This window comes from Haemaphysalis longicornis, unplaced genomic scaffold (genome assembly GCF_048455015.1).
Source record: "Haemaphysalis longicornis isolate Haplotype H1 unplaced genomic scaffold, Haemaphysalis longicornis Haplotype H1 scaffold_9, whole genome shotgun sequence".
In the NCBI taxonomy this organism is placed as follows: domain Eukaryota; kingdom Metazoa; phylum Arthropoda; class Arachnida; order Ixodida; family Ixodidae; genus Haemaphysalis; species Haemaphysalis longicornis.
In genome coordinates, this window is record NW_027526460.1 from 29296999 (window position 1) to 29319068 (window position 22070).

A 22070-nucleotide genomic window follows, 5' to 3' on the forward strand; every position below is an offset into this window, starting at 1 on the left:
CTATGTAGGCCGTTTAGAAGATTCTACGTACTCTGCCCCCACATGTGGGAAAAAAAAAGTTCAGTAAAGCGCAGGCAAGAAGGCGAAGACAAACACAGCGCTGCTTCTTGTCTTCCCGCCAATCTTTTACACGCTTTCGTGAGCTGTCTTTTTTTTTTTCTTTTTCAAAGATGAATATGCACCAACCCGCCCAACTTTCCACTTGCGTTTCCTTGCATGCGGTGGCAAGAAGCGCCTGCGCGCGAGCGACGCTTCTTTCTCTCTCTCCTGCGAAGCAGGCAAGACGCCGGAACAGCAAGCTCCCTCTCCACTCCCCTCTCCCGGACGGGCCGGATTACAAAAGGTCTGAGAGAGGCGGGAGAGACAAAATCCCGTATTCCGCCTCCGCTCGGCGAACCAAGCGAGCCTTCCGCCAACTGCGCCGACGACCACGGTCAGTGCGGCCGGCGAACTCCGCGCCAGGCAGGGAGTGTGCAGTCGGCGTCATGAGCGGCTACCTGCCGGACCTAGACGAGCGCCAGCGGATCGCCCTGGAACAGGTCAGTCTGTCTCGAGCTATCCTATTCCGGGGCGAAATATTTCGCCCGCGTTCTATTTTACTACGAGCATAGAAAGCGGCCCTATTTTGGGCGTCCAAAAATAGAATCCACGAGCGACGCGAATGGGATCGGGGCCGCCGCGGGACGATAACTAATTCCGTGCAGCGAGATCGATGTCAGCGCACTCGACAACCTGTTCGGGAGAGCGCGATGGCTAGTTGCGTGCAACGCTGTCGATGCTATAGTAGTCGGTACCGTGTTGAACAGCGCGAGCGTTTTTTGACGAGCCATCAAAAAGAACGAACGCGCTAGCGGCAGCGGAGTTCTTATCAGAGGCGCGGCCTTTTCCTGATTGATTTTCGAGGCTGGGTAGTTCAGACAGCACTGCGCGGAAAAGCACTAAACGGAGATAAAAACTTTCTTGGCATCGGAAAACAAGCCACAAACAGTAATCGGCCTACCGGGTCGCAATTAACAAGTTATCGGTGGTCTCTATTAAATGAAATAACACGGCCGTACCTACAGATTGGTTTCTCTCTCTCCCTATCTTCTTGTCTTCTGATAAAGGGTGCAGGGTGAAATAACGGTGACCTTAGCAAAAAATCTATCTGGCGAAAGTTACAAGCAAAAAATGTCACGCTGATCGAGACTTCCAGTGTCTTTTAACCCGTTGATACCCAGAGATGCTCAGGGGCAACAATTCCCGAACAGCATTTTTTTTTCTCCCTGGTTTTGTGGGGTTTTGTAAATTTAACGCCATATGTTGACAGACGGAGGTACCCGCACCTTCAAGAATTGAAAAAGACAGGGCAGTACGTACTTTTGTCCACTAAAAAAAAAAAAAGAAAAACGCAGTCTTGTTTATGCCTGTCACTCGTGTCAAGCCCGGCGGATAGATGATCTCGTGACAAGTGATCGCAATTGTGCAATTTAGTCGTTATTACAAATGATAGCAACGCCAACTTCACGTTTATGGTATCCGCTTGACCATGAGTCATGTCGATCAAGGTAGCATTCTTGTTCAACTGATGGAGCAGCAAGTTCCCAGTTGTAGGACCTCATTGTGGCTGTCCTAATGAACGATCATAAACAAGTTTTCGCGATCTTAAGCAATAAATAAAGTTTTCGGGCATCGAAGGGTTAATCAATGTGCACACTCTAAAAACAGTGTATTCAATGTGCTCGTTGCATGTACGCGTCTCTGCCTGCCTAAATTCCTATATGGTCCGGAACCGCTTGATATTTCGTGAAATATTGCTGTACCCTATGCAGAATGTATGTGCTTGTAATTCTGCCCTTAGTTTGAAAAACACTGTATCGATGCAGCAAGCGACATGTATATTGCTATACTGTTATGCTCGTAATACTGTTGTTTTCCGTACCACTACTGTGTTAGCTATAGTGTAAATGAGATAGTATTCGTGCGGTAGTATCTGCTACACGTTTGTTGTAATATTGTATGAAAGAGTCCACACGCTGTATGCATTTATTGTCAAACGCTGCAACCATTGCCAAGACAAGGGGCAAGGACCTCGTCAAGCTGCTGCACTGCAGCTTTTTGTTCTTGTCCGAGCACTATTTTATGAAAAGAAGGCTAAATAAAAGGTTGATTGATTTATTTATTGAACCTATTCTGCATGCACTGATAGAAGAAACGTTGCTTTGGGGCTGCATGGCTTGTCTGCGTTGAGAGAGACATATAGGCATCGAACAGACAAAATAAAAGGTAAAAAAAGTCGCGTTCCATTTCGGGAACCAGTTTTGGGAAGTCAACAAATGTGCTAAGCTCGCTTCCTTGGTTTGTGACTGCTCTTCGCACTCAAGCAAAACATATAGGGATGAGAGAGCGAAATATGCGAACAGACAAAGAACTGACTTGAAATTACTGTGTCCCTTGCGATAACTTGTGCATATTTTCCTAGCGCGAGAATAAGGCTGCAGCACAGGAGAACAATGAGGATGGGGCAGTCGCTAAACATCGATTCCTGTTTTGCAAAAACAAATCATTGAACCTTAAAATATAGCTGCGATTCCACCCCCCCCCCCCCAACAAAAACACACACACACACACGCACGCTTCTGCGCACATCATATTAGAATGTGCAATTCGCCTTAAGATAAGCCAGTTCTTTTTTCGGCTCAGCTAGTAACGGGGTGCTACATATCTTTCAGGCTCATTCGTAATGTGGTGCGCTTTGAATATTTATTTGCTCATTTATTATTTATTTAATAATAACAACGTAGATTGTTTCAAATATCGAGGGTATATAGCAAAATAATCAGTCGTATACCTCAAAATATATATATATATATATATATATATATATATATATATATATATATATATATATATATATATATATATATATATATATATATATATATATATATATATATATATATATATATATAGAAAAGACCGCAACGAATACTTACAGAGCAAACTCATTGGGAAAGCAGTGCTTATCGTTTTTACAGAAGCGAACGATTGCAATGACTAATATTGGTTATGGGTTTCAAGAAAAGCAAGTAACGCAGTTTGGAAAGTTGATTGCTGAGTGTGTGCGGCAATGCTAGAAGGCAGTGAATTCCACTCATTTATCCCTTCGCTCAACTTTCCGCTCTAATTGTGCTTATTACACAAGGCTGTGATCAGGCAATTGTAGTAAACGCTGTTGAGGTAGTGAGGCGCACAAAATCTTTGAAGCGCACAGTGTAGTGTCTGAAAAAAAAAAAGTCGTGCATCAAACCAGAGAAACGAAATTGCCTATCCTCGGATAGACATAACGACCATAGGCGGGTAAGCATCCCGTCTAATTCGCGAAGACTGGCGCGCGACTCTTTTCCTTGTGGTTATTGTATTGCGCAGCAAACCTCTCATTTGTAAGTCAGCGCGTTGTTTCTCCTCCTTTCATGTCCTTGGCCGTCGACTGCATGGAGAAGGTCATCAGCAACGCGACTGCGTTGCATATGCTGTGGGTCAATCATTTATAAGTTGCTCGCTTAATTAGTTCAAATAATAATAATCAATCAATCAGTTTTTTGCTTGCCCAGGAACAGCCGGGGGCCTTAGGGCTGGCGCACGGAAACAAAAACGAGAACGCACGAGACATCACGCACATATTTCACAAAGAAAAAAAATATAAGGGGAATAGTAGCGGTTACATAGGATAAAAACTACACATTTTTACATAAAACACGCACAAACACACAAACTTACACTCACTCATACACACATAGCAATACCTAGCAGTGAAGTATATCTCACTGAAGTAAGACAAACAATAACAATAAAAATAATGTGGTGGTGGTTGCGATAATGATACAAAATCTTTACAATCCTTTCCTAAAGAAAATTGACAGAAGCGCGAAAGCTTTCGAACATCAAAAGTGCGTCAGAACCTTCGTCGAAAGTGCGCCCAATCGATCGTCAAACCTTCAAAGACCAGCATCGCAAACTAAGAAGGAACCCATGCGACAATTTTTCGCGCACGAAGAAAACGCATCTACGAATGATCCGAAGATATAGCAATACGTGGTTCATGAGATGAAAGTATACTACTTTCTAGAACCGTTCCTTCCTCGCAATTTTCAAGTAACCGATTCGGCACACCGGAATCCCGGTTTCACGCACGCGCCGGGTGTCCAGAGATCTCATCAGAGCTTTTTGGTCGACCAACCGGTCTACGGGGAAATGCACTAGCTTTTTCATAAGACGTCATCGGTCCGGCTAAGAAAGCTTTCGCTTTAATATTAATCTATCAGCTCCACTCTTCCAGTTTATTGGTGTGTCCTGGAAGAATCGCGTCGTCTTCGAGCCGGAGCACGCGCAGGTAACTTATGTACACGCGGTAATGTGACGTAGATGTTAACGGAAGTTTGGATTTCGGGCGGCGCTGATGTAAGACCGTTGTTCTTTTCTGTGGATATTCAAGCGGCAAAGAATATCGCTACAAATCAGTAGAATAAGGACCAACGTAAGAATGTGAGTATGTATTGGAACAAAACGAAACTATGGAAGCAGAAGCTAAATGAAGCGGCCATTAAGAGTGTGTTAGTGCGCAATGAGCGAAATTGAAAACAACAAGCAAAAAAAAGCGGCAGGGAAAAACAGGAATGACTACATTACATCAGTCACGCTCTGATCAAAGGCAGCAGATGAATAATGAAGGTCGTCAAGGCTATCCAAGTGACTATTATAGGTGTTGCCGTACGTGAGCAAGAGCCACCGCAATAGGTAGAGTTGCGTAAGGGTTCGTTCTTTGTTGCAGACGTTTGTAAAACAGGCAACTTAACCTGTTTTGGGATCCCCGCGCGTAAGATTCTACCGTGGGTAAGTTTGAAACGAACCACCGCGTCAAATTTACTCTGCCTGGAGTTGAGCGAAGGAAGTGCTGGTACTCGCATTAATTGGGCTATGATCACTGCAGTTACGGAAGCGGTGAATAAAGACGAACAAACCGCTTTCTTCGGACATTTCAATCAGCTGGCAGTAATTTTTACATGTGCGCCAAGCAACCTACGATTATGCCTGGGTTGGGCCAAGTTGGGCAAGAAGTAAGGGGAAGTGACGGATTGGCGAGGCGTGACTTGCAAGTCGTAAAAGGCAGCAACGACCACCATACCCCCTTAGATACACCATTCCTCTTAATTTCATGAGAACAGGAATCACAACGGACATTCTCTCTCTGGAGCGAAGGGAAGGGGAGTGATCCAATATTCACTAATGTGAGGGGGAGTGACGGATCGAGATGTGCGCTTTCCTTGCTCTTAACGAATATGGCGAAAGCGTCGCCGTAAGAAACCTCGTTGTCATGTACGAGGCCCTCTACGTAATCTTCCGAATCGTCTTCATAATTCTTGTTTTCCTCCAAGGGCAGCGTTAAGGGCACGTCGTCGGGGTGGGAGCAGACGTCGAAGCCGTGTGAGCTCAATGTACCGCTTGCGACCCCCCGACCCCCGCCACTGTAACAACACATGTATACCCCACAACAATATGTGCCCCCTCATGTATCCCGACAACGATATCGCGCACAGCACCGCCCGCCTGACCACTACCTTTCGCGTGTGTTGAGTTGGGGTACATTCTGGTGCGTGCGTAGGCGTGGTGCACGTGTGATGCACGGTCTACGCACTCACGCACGCACATACACACATGCAGACACATCATACATAGTATATAAGCCAACATATATATTGTACAAGAATGCCTGATCAAGGGAGTTCCACTGCCGAAATTCTTGGTGAATTAAACTATGTAACGGAAGGACAACACTCTGCTGTCTCCATCCCTACGCTGTGTGGGTTGTCCTTCCGCTAAATAGTTGATTTAGCCGACAGTTTCGGCAGTGGAACATGCGCGCATCCTGACACGGAAATTCAGAGGCAAGCGAAAGCGGCCACTTCTAGATATATGTAACCGCGCATGCGCGGACATTATCTATTAAAGCATTTGCAACAAAAAAGGAAAGAAAATAAAGGATAGAAAAAGAAGGGGCGGCAAGAACCAGGAAAGTAGCGTGAAGATCTATATCCACTTGTCGCGGAAACACGGCGGGGCGCAACCCATCGTTTCCGGGGCCATCGGCGACTCTTGTCCGTGTGACGTCAGGGAAGATCGCTCGACGTATTGATATCCGCAATGCGAAGCTTGTAAGGAGAACAAAGATGAACTAAAATATCGCAGAGGCAGAAAAAAAAGAAGGTTCTTACCGATTTATATAAACATAAGACTTTCAAGCGCCTTTACGTTTTTTTGCGTCCCCTGTCTAAATATTTGGCGCTTAAAGTCTTATCATGGATTACCAACTAGCTCGAACCCACGTGTTGTTAAAATATAAACAGCGGTTAGCTTACAATGGCAGCTAGTTCATTCACGGTTAAACAAACGTTGTTTCTGATTTTCATGTATTGATTTGGAAAAGAATGTGAATCTGTTTTGAGGCCGCGGCAGGTGTTGAGCTGTAATGAGACATTTTGCCGCGTAGCTGTTAGTGATACGCCGATCGGAATCTTTCGTGCCCTCCATCCTCTTTGTGGGAAAAAAAGAATTCGAGTGCCCTCCTCCCCAATGTGTCACGCTTCCTCGTGTTAGTGGAGAGCAGTGACATCGTTCTCCACGAGGAGAAGGGTTGTCATTACTCTCCTCCTCAAGAGTGAAGCAGTGGCGGTAGTGGGGAGTAGGGTTATCGCCACCTTCTATTATGTACCCATTAAGTTGTTGTGATGGTGCGATCAAGTGATCGTCAGCTTCGCTGAGACAGTTTCACCATGATCAATGTGCTCCCCTCTCGTTCTTTTTTTTTTCCGAGAAAGTCGCTGAAAGGGGTAGGTTGTGAATGCATGAACAGCAGGGCGGAAAGATGGCTAAATGTGCTTTAAAACGGTCTTTTTAGTGGATCTGGTTTCGTCACCAAACAAATTTTGTCCGTGAATGGATGCGATGTATATACATGCGGAGATACCATTCACATATATTGCAGTACGTAAATACTTTTGTAATGATATTTAGTGTACGTGTACCCATTCATCGTGGGAGCACGGACGTTGCAGGTAAATTTGACAGGCGAGTGTTCCCCAAGCCACTTTAATTGAACGGGTCTGCGCTGCTTTAGGAGTAATAGGCGCAGTGTGAGCGGGGAGGACATACTGTAGCAATATACAACATCATGTGTGGAAAGTTAAGACAACCGTTTTTGTCAGCACCTTTTGTAGAATTTTCGTAATTAGTTACTAAGGTCAGACAGGCATGGTTGGTTTCATGCTCACGGCGAAAAAGCAGCACACAGAAACAGAACAGCGCACGGGCGGAACGCCCCTGTGTGTCTTTCTTGACTTCCGTTCAGTTTTTGCTCGCTGTTTTTTCCCAGTAAATAGTTCACAAGAAATGAGATCGCACCCTTGTTTAAAATTCTGTGTCGCTTCTGCGGTGTTTGCTGAACAGCTTCGCTGGTCATCGTGATCTTCACAGTGCGGAATCGCTCGTGGTTTTAAAATATTACACAGGATACAGAAATTCCCAGTGTTGTTTTTTTTAATTGAATAAAAACCTGTTACCATATATCGTCGCAGGCTAAGCCTTGTTTTTTTCGTGTACTATCGCGCCCAATTTGACTCGCCAAAGGCGAGCGGCCGCCGCAGCTGCTCCCCGGGAGGCGGTGGCGCCTTACAGCGAAGCACTCGAGAAGTAAAGGGAGAGGGGTCAGCTGTTCCAATTTTTCAGCTGTTCCAGTTTTTCGACAGAACGCCATCGGTCCCACTAGGAAAGCTTTCGGGTTTGCTTTAAAAATTCATGCTCCATCGAGACACTGCGAAGGTTCATGTCCTGAAAAGCTGTTGAAAAGTCACTACACCTGGTGATGGGGGATATGGAGTGTTTTCTTGCTTCTGAGAAAGGCAATGACAATCTCTTTGTTCCCAAAACAAACACCAAACGCGGCCTGTACCGCGTGGTTGCTTGACTGGGGTATCTGTAGCATCAAAACCCAAAGTTAACCTATACAAAATCCGGGATCCTGTCCTTATTGTCGTGCACGTTTCGCAATGTCAGCATCAACTGTCGGCCACAATAAACATTGGTGTACAGTCGCGTGCGATTTGAAGGTAATCGCGCGAGCGTCGACCGACCACGACGATAAAGCCCCCACGCGGGTTGTTTTAGTCTGCCTGGTTCCTGGTTTACGCATTCTTCTCTCCCTCGGTCGCTGTTTATTCCAGCAGCCATCACTCCAGCAGCAAAACGAATAACCCCTTCCTCTTTTTTTATCGCGCACCCAGCGACGACGTCCCACTTGTCGTATTTTAGAGCAGTTCTCGAAAGGGTTCGCAGAAACCCGTTCTCGGGAAATACTGGACATTTATAACAATGGGTGCTATCGTTGCTCACGATGACCAAGAAAAAAAAAAAAAAACCCACACGTGATTGCAACCACACAAGATCACCACAAAGCGGAAAGGGTGGTTTGCTAGCCGCGGGAGTGATCACTGCTTGAAGGAACATCAACCGAGAGAGAGGAGAATGCATAAACTAGGTCCCAGTCGCTCCGAAAAAGGCCGCGCGGGGGCGTTATCGTCTTTATCGGTCGAAGCTAGAGCTCGCGCGATTACCTTCAAATCGCACGCGGCTGCACATCGTTCTCGTTTCGCCCATGCATAGTGTTCATGCATGCGGATGCTGATGTCTGTTCTGGACATTCCGGGGGGGGGGGGGGGGGGGGCGGAGACTGTTATGATGGGCATTTCGTCACTGGTGTTTACACCACAGACAGTCGGTGGCACTGGTCTCGGGCTCTAGCAGCAGCGACTATATGCGCTTAGTGCTAGGTTGTTCGCCGCATTGTGTTTGTATTTTTGTATTTTTTTGTATGTTTGTATTTGTATTTGTTTGTATTTGTTTGTATGTTTGTATTTGTGTTTGTAATGCATTTCTACGGGCGCGTGTTTTGCCCCCCCCCCCCCCCCCACACACACACACACTTCACTTTAAATTTTTCGTGCTCGAGGTGGGGATGGAGGAGGGGGTTTCTATAAATACACTTCCCATCACATTTTTCAGCAGAAAGCTACGCGGCTTCGTTGTATGCTCACACACTGACGATAGGCGATTTTGTGAACAATAGACGATAGGCGATTTTGTGTACGCTCACGACATCCCAGAGATTGTTTTCTAGTTTTTATTAGAGTACTTGTTTAGACGTCTCTCTCTGTCTCTCTCTCTCTCTCTCTCTCTCTCTCTCTCTCTCTCTCTCTCTCTCTCTCTCTCTCTCTCTCTCTCTCTCTCTCTCTCTTGTTTATCTGTGTGCGCTCTTTCTTAGTTTTTGTATTTCTTCATGTTTGTCCCTCGCGCTATTTTGAACTTCGTCACCCCCTCCCCAAATGAAATACAGCGCACGACACTGCCACGACACGACACGAACTTCGCAATGCGTACACAAAGGTGCGTGCAGTTAGAATCGTCACCATCATTATAATTTCATTCTTTCTCAGATAATTTTTTGTTTTAAAGTTTTTGTCTTATGTGGGATATTTTGCTGCGTTGAATCGTCTTGATTTTCAATAATGTTCTCTATATGGGTGCACCAGTACCAGTACCCTAGAGTTGTTCCTGGACCTGAAGTCAAGATTGATTGATTTGTTAATTAATTAATTAGTTAAATAATAATATGATTGACTGATTGATTGATTGCTTGATTATAACCCCAATTTCTCGCATCTGCGTCGCAGTTCCGCGAGGCGGTTCAGGACGTCCGACAGCCAGTGCATACGGACGCCAACCTCCTGCGATGGCTGCGAGGTGAGGCCGGCAGTCCCGGATCATCATTCCACTTCGTTCCTCTTTGCTCACAAACTCACCCATGCAAGCGTGCATAGGAGGAGATAATTGTCTCCAAAATTGTCTCTGCTAAACTTCTGCGCTTAAATTAAAAAGTATCAGCCTATTTCCTGTTGTATGCAACGTGTTTAAAAAAGTAATAGTTAAACCGCATAAGCGACACCTGAAATAATCAATGACAGAGAGAACAGGTCCATGGAATTGCTACTAAGGCTCACGAAACGAATTATTGGAAAGCAAAAAGCTCAATAACGGTAACTTTTCTGATGGAGACGAAAAGCAAAAACGCCCGTGTGTACGAGATTTCGGCGCACGATAAAGATCCCCAGGTGGTCAAAATTAATCCGGAGCCCTCCACTACGGCGCGCCTCATCGCCTGCGTTGCGTCGGCGCGTTAAACTCTACAACCAATCAATCAATAGTGGTAAGATATAAAAACAATCGGAGACTAAACTCGGGATATGAGCCGTTGGAAAACCCACCGCGGACACGATACCATCTGATAATAATGACATTGTGTGTGTGTGCCCGTGTGTGTGTGTGCGCGCGCGTGTGTTGCGTGTGTACCATTGTACAAGTGTGGAGCTTCACTCCGGCAACCCGAGGTGCAAGTGCCCTAGACATTTATTCCCAACTCTGCATTCGCAGCTCGCGAGTTCGACGTCACGCGGGCGGAACACATGTTTCGACAGGTAAGAAGCGACCCCACTCTGGGCGCAAACTGCCTCGGGCGCAGTCTTATGCGACCCCGTATTTGCACCCCGACAGCACCTACGCTGGCGCCAGCAGCGCAACGTGGACAAGCTACTGACCGACTATGTACACGACGTGCCAAAAGTAAGTTCAAATTCGGTGTTTTACGCACGTGATCTACACCTGGGCTACGAATTAAGCGCGCTGTAATGCGCAGTAAAGAAAAAATCAGACCGCGGGGGGTAAATCATACTAAAGTGGCTAATTGAGCGTGTTGGTTGGACGTATTTGCACACACGCACACACACAACACAGCGCAGCAGAAACGAGGACAGAAAGACACGTGAGCGCCAGAATCTCGCTCTTCTCTTTCTCCTTTATCGGGAAAACATCCCACGTGGCCGCCCCGGCGGAAATTTAAATATATGTTCGCCTGTGCGTCAGCACTAATCAGACTACTTCCTCTTTGGAAACTTAGTGACGCAGCTCACGTCGTTTTTAGTTTAGTTGTCGTAACTGAAGCTGCATTTGCATTGCATTGCATGCATTTGCATTGCATGTAAAACAGGCTGGGCGGCGCATCAGCTTACTGGTTTTTAAGAGCGCACATGGGTGCAGCTTGCATGTTTGACGTTATTCAACGAGACGTGCATCTTAACATGCGTTACCTCGATGAAGCCGCATTTTGAGGAGCCCTTGTACTGTCGAAAAGCAATATTATTCCACCGCAGCGTAGCCGCGGAGATCGAATTTTTTTTTTTTTTGAAGCAGGGTTTAAAAAGAACCCAAAGTTGTGCGGAGGGCGCAGAATTAATTATAAAAAAAAAATAAACCTCCGCCAATTCACGTACGAAGTTGGGTAAGTCACACAGTTAGAGTAAATGCGTTGTAATAATTGTTACATTTAAATTTTACAGGAATGGTAACTGTGGTAACGCGCGACGTCGAATCGAATCAAAACACAACGCTTTTTTTCCAAGCCGTGCGCTAGCGTTTACTACGCGTTCAAGCAGCCTCACAGGCTCTGAGCTTGACGTGTCCTCCCTTCGTGAATAAAAAGCTGACCGGGTGGTTGATCTCTGGCAGGTAATGCGGGACCACTTTCCGGGAGGGATCCTGGACTGCTGCCCCAAAGGCAACCCGGTCTGGCTAATAAACATCGGCAGCGTAGACATCAAAGGTAAGCGACTGAGTTATACGTACTGCTAATTACCATAAGCTGAGATAATGCCGATTCATGCACTCGCTTTTCCGTGCGGATTGGCTGACTTGCGGGGGTGAATTGCTGGTTAGCATGCAATCTTCTGTGGCGTGATATACACATGTAGCATACGGAATTCGCTGGATCCCCTCGCTCGGTTATCATCGGATGTTGCAAGAAGAAATCGTGCCTTAGGAACGCGACAGGCTTCATAGGTAACATCACCAGCCCGCTTTTCTACGAGAACCAGAAGGCCGAGAACTGGCTGCGCGAGGAAGGAGGGCGCCGTCAAGCGGCGCTAAATTTAATCATTGCAACTTGGAACTTAACCCTCAGAATCAGATCCACGTAAATGGACAGCTGAAGTGTTTAGGAAACTATACGTGAAAAGCAGGGACACGAAGTGGCTAAGAAAGACTAGAAGGCTGACTGTGATTCTCATACACAGAGGGCAACATGCTCGTCTTTAACACGCCTTTGGTACGTTCAGCCTTATGCTGCCTCGCCCGAGCGGGATTTGAAGCAGCGTGATGAAGTCTAAGCCTTCCCAGTTTGTTTCCAATGCTTTCGGAGAACGTTTGTTGCGGCAATTTCCCGATGTAACAATTTGAATTCGAACTCGCTGTTGTAGAAAAGTGTGTTTCGTACTGCACTGTAGACAAGCAAAGACAGCCAAGATAACCAAGAAAGGAGCAGGGTAGACATAAACGAATAACTGGCATTTATTCCATCTTTTTCCCGTCGTATGCATAGAATAAACGGAATCTAAAAGCTTCAGCTATTACAGGGCAGAAAAACTTTATAGCAGAAAGGAACAAAGATAACTCCAAGGGCAGTGCTTTACTTTTTGAGGCTAGAGCAAGTTGCTTTAGAAGGAAGAGCTTTGTGGGGAAGCATACCCAGAATGGTGGGTATGCGTGGTCTGTGAAAGGAAACGGAAATGATTCGGGATATTGTGTTGGAATGCGATTGTATTCATGTAAATCCGTATGAGGAAAATAATCGCCTTACTGACGCTATGGGGTTTAAAAGTAGTATAGAGAAAGTGAACTAGAAGGCTGTAGAGCTTACTAATGTTTTAATGCCGGTGGAGAGAAATCATAGTGGGGAATACAGGGTAAGACAGCTACCACCTGTAACGCACAAAATTTCGATTGCGCCTGCCTCTAATAGGAGAGCTAAAAGTAAAGGAATAGTAGTATAACATAGATACATTAGCTTATTTGCTGAGATGACGCACGCCGTCACCCCGGTACAACGGGGATGAAATTAACTATCATCATCAGCCAATAATCATCAATCAACCTAACGAGCTTCGTTATACTTGCAGTGCGATCTGTGACATGCTAGCCTGGGCTTAGCGCTCGCAGCGACGACCTGTCAGCGCACAGTTGAGTGCCTATGGTAACGATGAATACTTCAGCGTACTGAGCGGTCCACATATACAGTGTTAAGCGAATGCACACAATTGAATCACATTAGTGCCATATAGGTCTGTTTGACTAGAGTATTTTATTTTAGAGCGTTTACGCCTATTCTCATTTTCAGAGCATTTCTCAGGTTTGACTTTTTGTTGGAAAAAAGTTCTTTTTCGCTGGAGCTCTGTTAGTCTACGTGCAAAATTTGACAAAAAGAGCCTCCTGAATATGTTACACGTAGCTGCAACAGGGCCATTTTGTGTGTGGCAATCCCTCCGACCAATTCCGCACGAACATTTGTTTTGCCAGAGAAGAGAGAACTGGAGACACGAACTACTTCAACGGCTGCGCCTTTCCGCCAGAATGAGAGCGACGCTAATAGAAGCTCCTTTCAGGTGGCTTACAAGCCCAGCAAATGGCAAAGTTTGCCATGACAGCCAACCCCTGTCAACGTGTCAGTACCTGCGATGAGAACAGTAGTGACCTTCGAGATATCTGCTGCAGCTCGCGTTCCGAAGTGTCAGGAAACTGGTGAAATTAAAATTCCCTTTCCCGTGAGGTTGCTGACCATGCTCAGATGTACGCAACAATAAACCATCACGTAAACGATAATTTACTACTCTCTGTGAAGTACGGCGCAAAAAAATAAAAAAAAGAAGACATGAAAACACGCTGGGGAGCGAGCTTACACGTGCTCGCCCCCACGGTGGTTCGTAAACACTAAGTGGTGGCAGACGGGGCATATGCGCATAGCCGACGAACACCAGACGGAAACGGACGATCGGCCTTATGAGGATCAAATGTAGCTAATGCAGGGTCGCCAAAGAGAGGTGAAAAAAGCCTAACAAGGTGTCTCTCTTACCTCCCTGGCCAGAGCAGTTTAGAGCTGTTCGTGGGAAGTTCAGTGCTGCTCTCGCAATTTTAATTGTACGGACAAAAACGAAAATAAAAAGCAATACGGAGTTGCTGTGGGGCAGTTAAGAACAGTTCAGAATTACAAAAGAAAAAATAGACCAAAGTAACAGAAAATTTGGTGGCACACAGAGATCGCTGAGCATGGACTGGTTGCTGTCTATTAAGCCGGTCGTACTTCTGAAACACTGCTAACGGTTTAACGTTAGTTTAGTTCGGCCTGTTAATTGCGTAACCATCACAAGAAGACGCGTCTTCGGGCGGACTCCTGTAATCGCGGGCGCATAGGTGAGACGAGCTCTCATACATTGAACGAGAAAAAGCATTTGCTCAAGCTACGGCCTGAAGTGTCACTTCCCGGGTCGGGGCTGAGCAAAGCGGTCTCCCATTGCTCCGTGTTCGTTACAGTAAACGAGTTGCTTCCAGCATTCGTTGCACCATTTTGATTCTGTCCGGGCCGGTTGTACTACGGTGGTACCGGGGGGCTATTGAAAGCTCCATTTACTCGATGTAATTGCCTCCACGATACCGAGTCCCTTTTAGTGAGGCTGCGGTGCGCGGCGGTGCAGTTTCGTCTTGCCAATGTGTAATGGTCTATGATCTCTCTGTATGGCACCATGCGATCTGCTTCCGATCTGATGAGGTAGGGTGAGGTGCACATCTGCCTGGTCGAATAAACGTTTGATGGCGTCGTGGGCCTTTTGTTTCTTGTCAGACCCGAGTGTACTGGTGTCCACGTTATTTAAGTTTGTCTTACTTTTTTCGCTTTCTTGAGTATGCTTGCGGTTCGAGGCCATATTCTACCTTTTGCTAAATTTCTGACGGCCGATTTAGAGTCTCTAGCAATTATTTTCGCGCTAGTGTTGGATATGGCCATGACAATGGCCACCTCCTCACCTTCCATTGATCGCAATGTAGCGAGCGATGCGGTAGTGAGTAATTGTCCCTGACGATCGACTATTGATACCGTCATGGCGTCGCGGGAACGATATTCGGCTGCGTCAACGTAGACCACGTCTTCTGATAGTTCAAATCGTTTGTCTAGCGCGCGTGCTCGTTACCAATGCACACAAAAAAAGAAAAGAAAAACAAAATGATGGACTAACCTTTTCGCTGCGGACGTGTCGGCTGCATATGAACCCACGACAGCTGCATTAGGTTATGCCACTAACGGCGAGAAGCCTCGCAGGCTGCAAACACTTGACACAAAAACTGTACTGTAAAGAGCAGCAAACAATGAGATGTAACATTCCGGGTTTCTTCCACACGTTTGGTCAAGCGCGCTGTGGGATCTGTGGGGGTGGAGCACGATTTTACTTTAATGGGTCGTCCTGAGAGCTGCGTGCGGCTAATAAGCATGCACCGGTGCAGGGGACGACTAGGTGGTTTTGGGAGTTCCTAGTAAGAGCCTTGTGTTGCGTGTTAGTCTTAGCACAACAAACAAACAAACAAACGGACGTACGGACGGACAGACTGACCGTTGCTTACTGAGGAAGTAAAAATTGCCAGAGAAAAGTCATTTTGTTCCCAACCTGCGGGGTATCTGAACCGGTCCATAACCAGCAATAATAGAGAGAGAAAGAGAGGAGAGGGAAAAGGACAACGAACAGGAAGACGGACAAAGAACGGAAAGACGCACGTTACCACGCAAACGACACCGTCACTTTGTATTTACACCCTCGTCCTTGCCATGTCTTCGCTTCGCTACCATGTCGCAACGAGCAATCAACTCGCCCAGGCCTCCCTCCCCACAAAGGTGAACGTTCTTCGCTTTGTTTACGCCTCGATGGTTCGCAAATTGTCGTCGTTGCCGCTCGCCCTTGCAGGAAGTGTTTACTGGCTCCACAAAGTCTCTGTGTAGCGTATGGCGCCACTGAGCTTTCCGCACCGTTGAGTCTGTTTACCTTGCCGGGCAATATGCTGATTTCCCCGTGGGGCGGCCTAGCAGTAACGACACCACTTGCAGTCAGTCCTTTGCTGCGAACACAGGCGAACACATGATCTGCAGGCCACGAGGGCTTGTGCCGTGCGCGAAGCAAGAGCCAAACCAGAGTCCTTCAATGTTTTCCGGAGTCCACCAAAATCCATTGAAGGACTCTGGCCAAGCATTGACCTTTTCCTACCCAGAGGAGCGCAGGTTCATTACACAAGTCCCAAACATGCGCCGCAGTGACCGAGGATGTGCTGCACAAGTGGCGCTCCTACGTTAAGGTGGCATGAGCCCAATGACCAGGACAGACATGACGGCTGATAACACGTACTAACCGTACCCCTGACCTTACTGCAGTGACTCAGCAGTTACGAGGGACCTCTTCTGGTATTGTGTGGGCCTCCGCCAACTTTGTGCCCGGCACGCCAGTAGGTGCCATCGTGCGAGGAGTGGATGGCTCCCAAGCGCGCCAAGAAAACGTTATTCTGATTGGTTAACTTAATGGTTCACTTCATTAAAATAATTATTTTTAAAGCTGTCACCCACCATGGCGCCAGAGAAAATTCTGCTTCTGCGTACAATCTCGCGCATTCGACTTCCAGCTGCCGCAACCTCATGGATGCGAGGTATACCGACTGGACTGTACGCTCTACGCTTGGCTCACGCCGGAGAGCCCCATTGAAAGGAACTAATTCAGGTTGTTGAAACGTGGCGCACGTGAAACCAGAAATTTGTACATTTTAAGCTCTGAGTGTATCAGAATACGTGCTTCTGCTTATAAAGTTCTCCGATCACTTTTTGCTTTCGAGTAAATTTCCGAAGTAAAATTTGAACTTCCGCTTCGCTTCCCACTTCCCCGTAACCTGATCTCCCCGCGAAGTCTTTCCGTTACCGGTTTTACTGTGGTATCTGTGCACTATACGTGAACGCAGTGGCGGCACGAAGGCAGTAACATGAGTTGTAAACGATGTCCCGCTGCTGTGTGCGCAGGGTACCTACAGGTTTTGCCAAAGGCGGACGTGTACCGTCACTGTATGTACCTCCTCGAGAAGCAGGAGAAGATCAAGAGGGACACGTCGAGCAAGGTGAGCCAAGGAATCAGAGGCACGAGCAACACTCGCGTGATTGCTTTTGAGAAGCAAACACGAGGTCTAGCTGCACGTGTTGAGTTGCGACTTTTTTGTACGCGGCTGTGAAATTGTAGAATTCTGCACTGCGGACACAAAACGTTTCGAGAATGGGTAGAAGGAAAGGTATCAGGGTTCATTGGAGAGAGCATGCTATTCTTAGAGATTGCCCGGGTCAATCTTTGTAGACCTAAATTAACGTCTCAAGTCAGGCCACTTTGTTCATAATAGACTACTGCAAAACAGCGCAAAAACGGGGGCTAACAAATGAGACTCACTGATTCGCTGGCAGCTGTACGAGAGCTTCGTAAAACTCTCACGTCCAACGAACTTCTGATAGAAATACAGAACATAGTGGACACTTGCCCATGTCGTGTGCGCGTGTCATGGCGCACACGGAACAGCCACCCCGCAATGCAGGCTGCAGATGCCGGAACACACCCCGTGCGTGTGCACTATCCAGCTCCTCTTGCACCTTCGTCAAACGGTGTTCGCCTTGCCAGTGCAAAAGAACGTCTACGGCGCACCGCGCGCGCTCTCATACCCCCGAGCAGTACGGATCTTCCTGGCGGGTTGTCTCGCCAAGATGAGGTCCTGCTCAGACGTCTTCGCCTGGGAATCGCCCTCACGCCGGCTGTGACGAGGTCCTGGCCACCTCAATGCCATGCCCCGTCCAACTCCACCTGCCCCTTTTGCCCCGCTCCTGTTGACTAGGCTACAGCAGAGCACCTGGTGTGGAGTTGCCCTGCCGTGCGAAGCCTACGCGTTGTGTACGTCGCCACCTGCGGCCCGCGCCCCGGACGTCCGCCAGATTTCATATACAAGGTCCACATCATGGCACCCTACTCTGATTCCTTCGGGAATCCGGAGTGTATCTGTGCATTTAATTTCCCCTTATTCTGAATCGCAAACTTCCGCGATAAAACAAAACAACTGAGACTACACAACATGAACAAACACAGTGCTCGTGTTGTGCCCGCTCGGTTGTTGGTCCCCGTTTTTTGCGCTGTTTGGAAAATGGAAAAGGCGGCTGGTTGTGTTGGGTCGTTGGGTGCAGGGGATACGGTAGGCGCCCCTGTGGGGAAAGTCTGGGTCCATTTCGGGGTCCAAGCGTGATGTGCCTAGCAGTTGAAGTTTCACCGATGCTGCATATGTCACGAAAACATCGCCCAGTGGCCACCGTATACTAAAGTTACACTGCGGGACGTACTCCTCGGCAATATCCTTTTTATTTCCGGAAGGGACCGGGTCAGATGAAACCAGAGCCATTAGCTTTGTACCTTGGAAACCAAAACATGTAGACGGAGGTAAAGAAAGCTGAAATTACTCAACGTTGTTTTAAATTAAAACTATGCGCGATTTAGCTTGATGGTGGTTTCACCTCTAGCCCAGTTCTGGAAAAAGGCGTCTTTCCGTGCACTATTTCATGGCCTGGTTTCTTCGCCCTCTTTCAGCTCGGGAAAGAGATCGAGACGCAGTACGTGATCATGGACTTCGAAAACTTCTCGCTTCGCCAGGTTTACTCTTGGCAAGGTGCGTGTGCAGACGCCCTTCACTTGGGGGGCCTCGGATTTGCTCAGTTTCATCGAGAATGCGCTTTAGATAGAAAGACGAGCACGAGTCACCATAGGCCTAGTGAGGGTACTTGTAGTACACGAATGGTATAGTATGCTAAAGGTCGGAGTTGACTACAAGTTGAAATAAATAATGACTGAAGCGTGAGCCATGTTGTTTTTATGCTGGGATTAAATAGGTAGCATTCACCGAGTGAAGATAGCGCATTTTATTTAGTGCAAGTAACTCCTAATAGCCTATTGCAAGGTACTGATTGATTATTATGTTTTAGCGCGCCAACGCTACACAGGCGATGAGGCGCGCCGTTGTGGAGATATCAGTTAATAAATGTTCACCATCACCATCATCCGGATTAATTTTGGAGGGATCCGGCGTGATTTTGGTGGTTGGCTCCAAGTGAACTTGGCGCCGTGCCCTGTAAAGTCACTGCAACTTTACTAACGTCACTGTGAAGCTCGCGGTCTCAGCATAAAGTCAGGCCCTTCAGAGACTGGCCTCTCAAAAGTTTCGCACAAGGTCGCCGAAAGAATGCTGCCACGCGCATTTCGTCATAGGAGGGTTAAGGACACGCTCAGGCCTTGGAAGCAAATTTTTGAGAATTTACTGTTAACGGGTGACCATCACTCGCGTATTGATTAGATCAGTTGGGGAAAAACGTGCCGTTTTCAGACCCGCGTAGCGGCAAAATGAGGCCACGAATCTGTTATCGAAATGGCCATCGGCCGCGGGTGGACCTTTAAATAGAAGGCAAACAAGAATAGTCGTAGGGCTTTCATATCTTCAGTGAATATCACGCTCGACACGGCGCAGGATAGGAAAATAAACACTTTGGAAAGTTATGCTGCTGGGGGTACATATGGAGGAACTGGTAAGCGTTAACGTATTATTTATTAAGTGCAGAGCACTTTAGGGCCGCACTTTGTCGTCGTAGCTTGCTCGCTGGACCCAAGGGACCCAACAGGGCGTCCCGTGGTAACGCTATCGTTCGCGGCGTACCCCAGAGGCTTCGAAAGCCAAGCGGTTTATAAAGTCATAAGCGTTCGAAACTCGTGAATTGCTGGCGCTTGTCATACGTCTCCCCGCTGTTTAGCGCAAAGAAAACTATAGGTACATTTGAGACAAAATATACGCAACTAACCGGCAGTGCCCACATTCCTTTAGTTAAGAATGCCCGTTGGGTTGGAATGACGCAAAACAGCTACAGCATACGAAATTAAAGCAAGGACAAAAGGACCAGAGTTCCAGCTGGCGAAGTTCCAGCTGGCGAACTGGCGAAGCTGGCGAAGCAGGGGTCGCGCGAGCACTACGAAGGCAGGAAATTTGAAATGCGTTGGGTGGTAGCAGTGAGCGGATAATGGCGCTACAGCCCATTTTGGCGAATAACTGCTCTGCACTTCCGACAGCTTCCACATTGAGTGGAATGGCTTCGTTTTTTTTTTCTCTTATCCCCAGTACTCAACCTGTTGGTGGGGCTACTCAAGATGTACGAGGCTAATTTTCCCGAGTCCCTCGAAAAGGCCTTCGTGATCAACGGTAAGACTACGTCACCAGCAAAGGACGGGGTTTTGGCTGCCGATTCCACGCTCTTTCCAGAGAGAAGCATAAGCAGCAGCCACCGCACCGTACTTACTGGGCTGCCGACTATTATCTTAAGTGTTATTCTGAGATTGTATCGCATGAATAAATAGTTGGAGGGTTGTAAGCGCTGTGTTATCGCCGCTTCGGTCGTTCCTGTAATACGGTGTGCTCGTGAAGACGTAGATAGGTGTACAGTTATGCAGTCAGGCGTGGTCGGAGTAACCTTTCTTTTTTTTTTAGTGAAAGGGGGGGGGATGTTGGAGCCTGTTGTCAGATCATTGTACTTCCTGTTATCTGATCATCGTCGACATGTTCAGTTACACACGACGACTGACTTTTTAATAGTAAGAGCGCGCTTGTTAAGGTACCATAAAAGTAAACTAAACCCTTGTTTTATGTGGACTTGTTCCCTTTCAGTAATTCACTGCTCTATTCTGCACCGAAAGAAGTTGTTTTTACGCACACAAAGAGATAAGAAAAATTAATGGGCTTTCAAATTTCACGCTACGCAACGCCGCCAGTGCGTAATTCGGGAAATGCTAAAAGCAGAGTTCTGAACGAGTTGGGCCAGGTTCTGACTGTTGCCGCAACTGTCGTAATAACTTTAAAGAATGACGTCATTTCACGTCTCAGCCAACTGAACTGCGTGACACGCCGTTTTTTCACGTCCATAGCTCACGATATGGCTGTTACGTCGCTAGTCTGAACATATAGCCTACGGCTATGTTCAAACTAGCTATGTGTAATAAAGCTTCATATAACGCAGAATGTACGACGAGATAAAAGAAGGGCGACAGTGCACAATGCTGATTTGCAGCTAAAGCTTTTTTTTTGTCACGCAACATACATAGATACATTTTGTGCGTAAAAAAAAAAAAAAAATTGGCCGCGTATCTGCTCCTTTCGTTGCAAATGTCGTCAAAAGACGATAGTCTTTATCGGCTATTGCGAAGTAAATGCCTCCCTTCGCTTTGCCGCTCACCTCTCATGTTGTTCCTCTTGCGTCGCGCTCCTCCCAAGGTAAAGACGCCAAAGGTTCGCTTAAATGATTTTAAATTTCCCGCGTTCCACTGCTCCAAACCGGGTGTCTCAATGCGAACGCTGCTGTACGGCGGAGACGCGCGTTAATCGAGGCGCCCTACTTCAACGTTTATAGAACCGCGTTCCCCCACTCCACGTGCGTTGCAAGCAGAACGTGGAACCTATCTAGTGGAACCTTGCGTAACTGTTGCCGGTTGATATCTTAAAATGGCGGAAGAAGCTATAGTGGCGCGGGCGACAGTAGGCGACGGCGAAGTGAATTCTTTTTCTGCAGTTGATGAAGTATTTAATTTCGCAAAAGCAAGCATGTTTGATGTTTTTATAAAGGAACACTGCAAATATCACTTCTGTATTGATTTGCTGTCTCATATTTGCGTAATGTCTTGTTCTTCTTCAACAATGTCGACAAGTATGAACCTTACACCGGACATAGACGGGTAGATTTAGCTGTGACTATATAAGACTAATGGGCAGGCATTGTTTTGCTTTGGCCGGGTGGCTGAATCGAGTCACAGACAGACAGACGGACAGACATACAGACATACAGACAGACCAAAATTTCTGGGTTTAAGGAGCCCAAGAAAGACTGTCGTCTTTAAAAAACGGACCGAATTATGTTTGGGCTGCGAAAACCAGCGGGCGCAGGGTCTGTCATTGGTTGTCACGACGCAGGCTTCACGGCGCGACATGCCTTGCGGTGAAGCTGCACTTCCGGGCAGAATAAC

At 47.1% G+C, this 22070-nt stretch overlaps 1 protein-coding gene across 1 annotated transcript in view; it reads left to right on the forward strand.

Annotated features, from left to right (window-relative positions):
* Positions 1–297: 297 nt before the first annotated feature.
* Positions 298–22070, forward strand: part of LOC144152453 (SEC14-like protein 2) — a 31192-nt gene continuing 9419 nt past the window's right edge. The window contains exons 1-8 of the mRNA XM_077683718.1: positions 298–539; positions 9762–9831; positions 10519–10562; positions 10639–10707; positions 11650–11743; positions 17015–17109; positions 18606–18684; positions 20179–20259. Of these exons, the coding sequence (XP_077539844.1) occupies positions 486–539; positions 9762–9831; positions 10519–10562; positions 10639–10707; positions 11650–11743; positions 17015–17109; positions 18606–18684; positions 20179–20259 (586 nt within the window). The 5' untranslated portion in view covers positions 298–485. The remainder of the gene's footprint in view (positions 540–9761; positions 9832–10518; positions 10563–10638; positions 10708–11649; positions 11744–17014; positions 17110–18605; positions 18685–20178; positions 20260–22070) is intronic.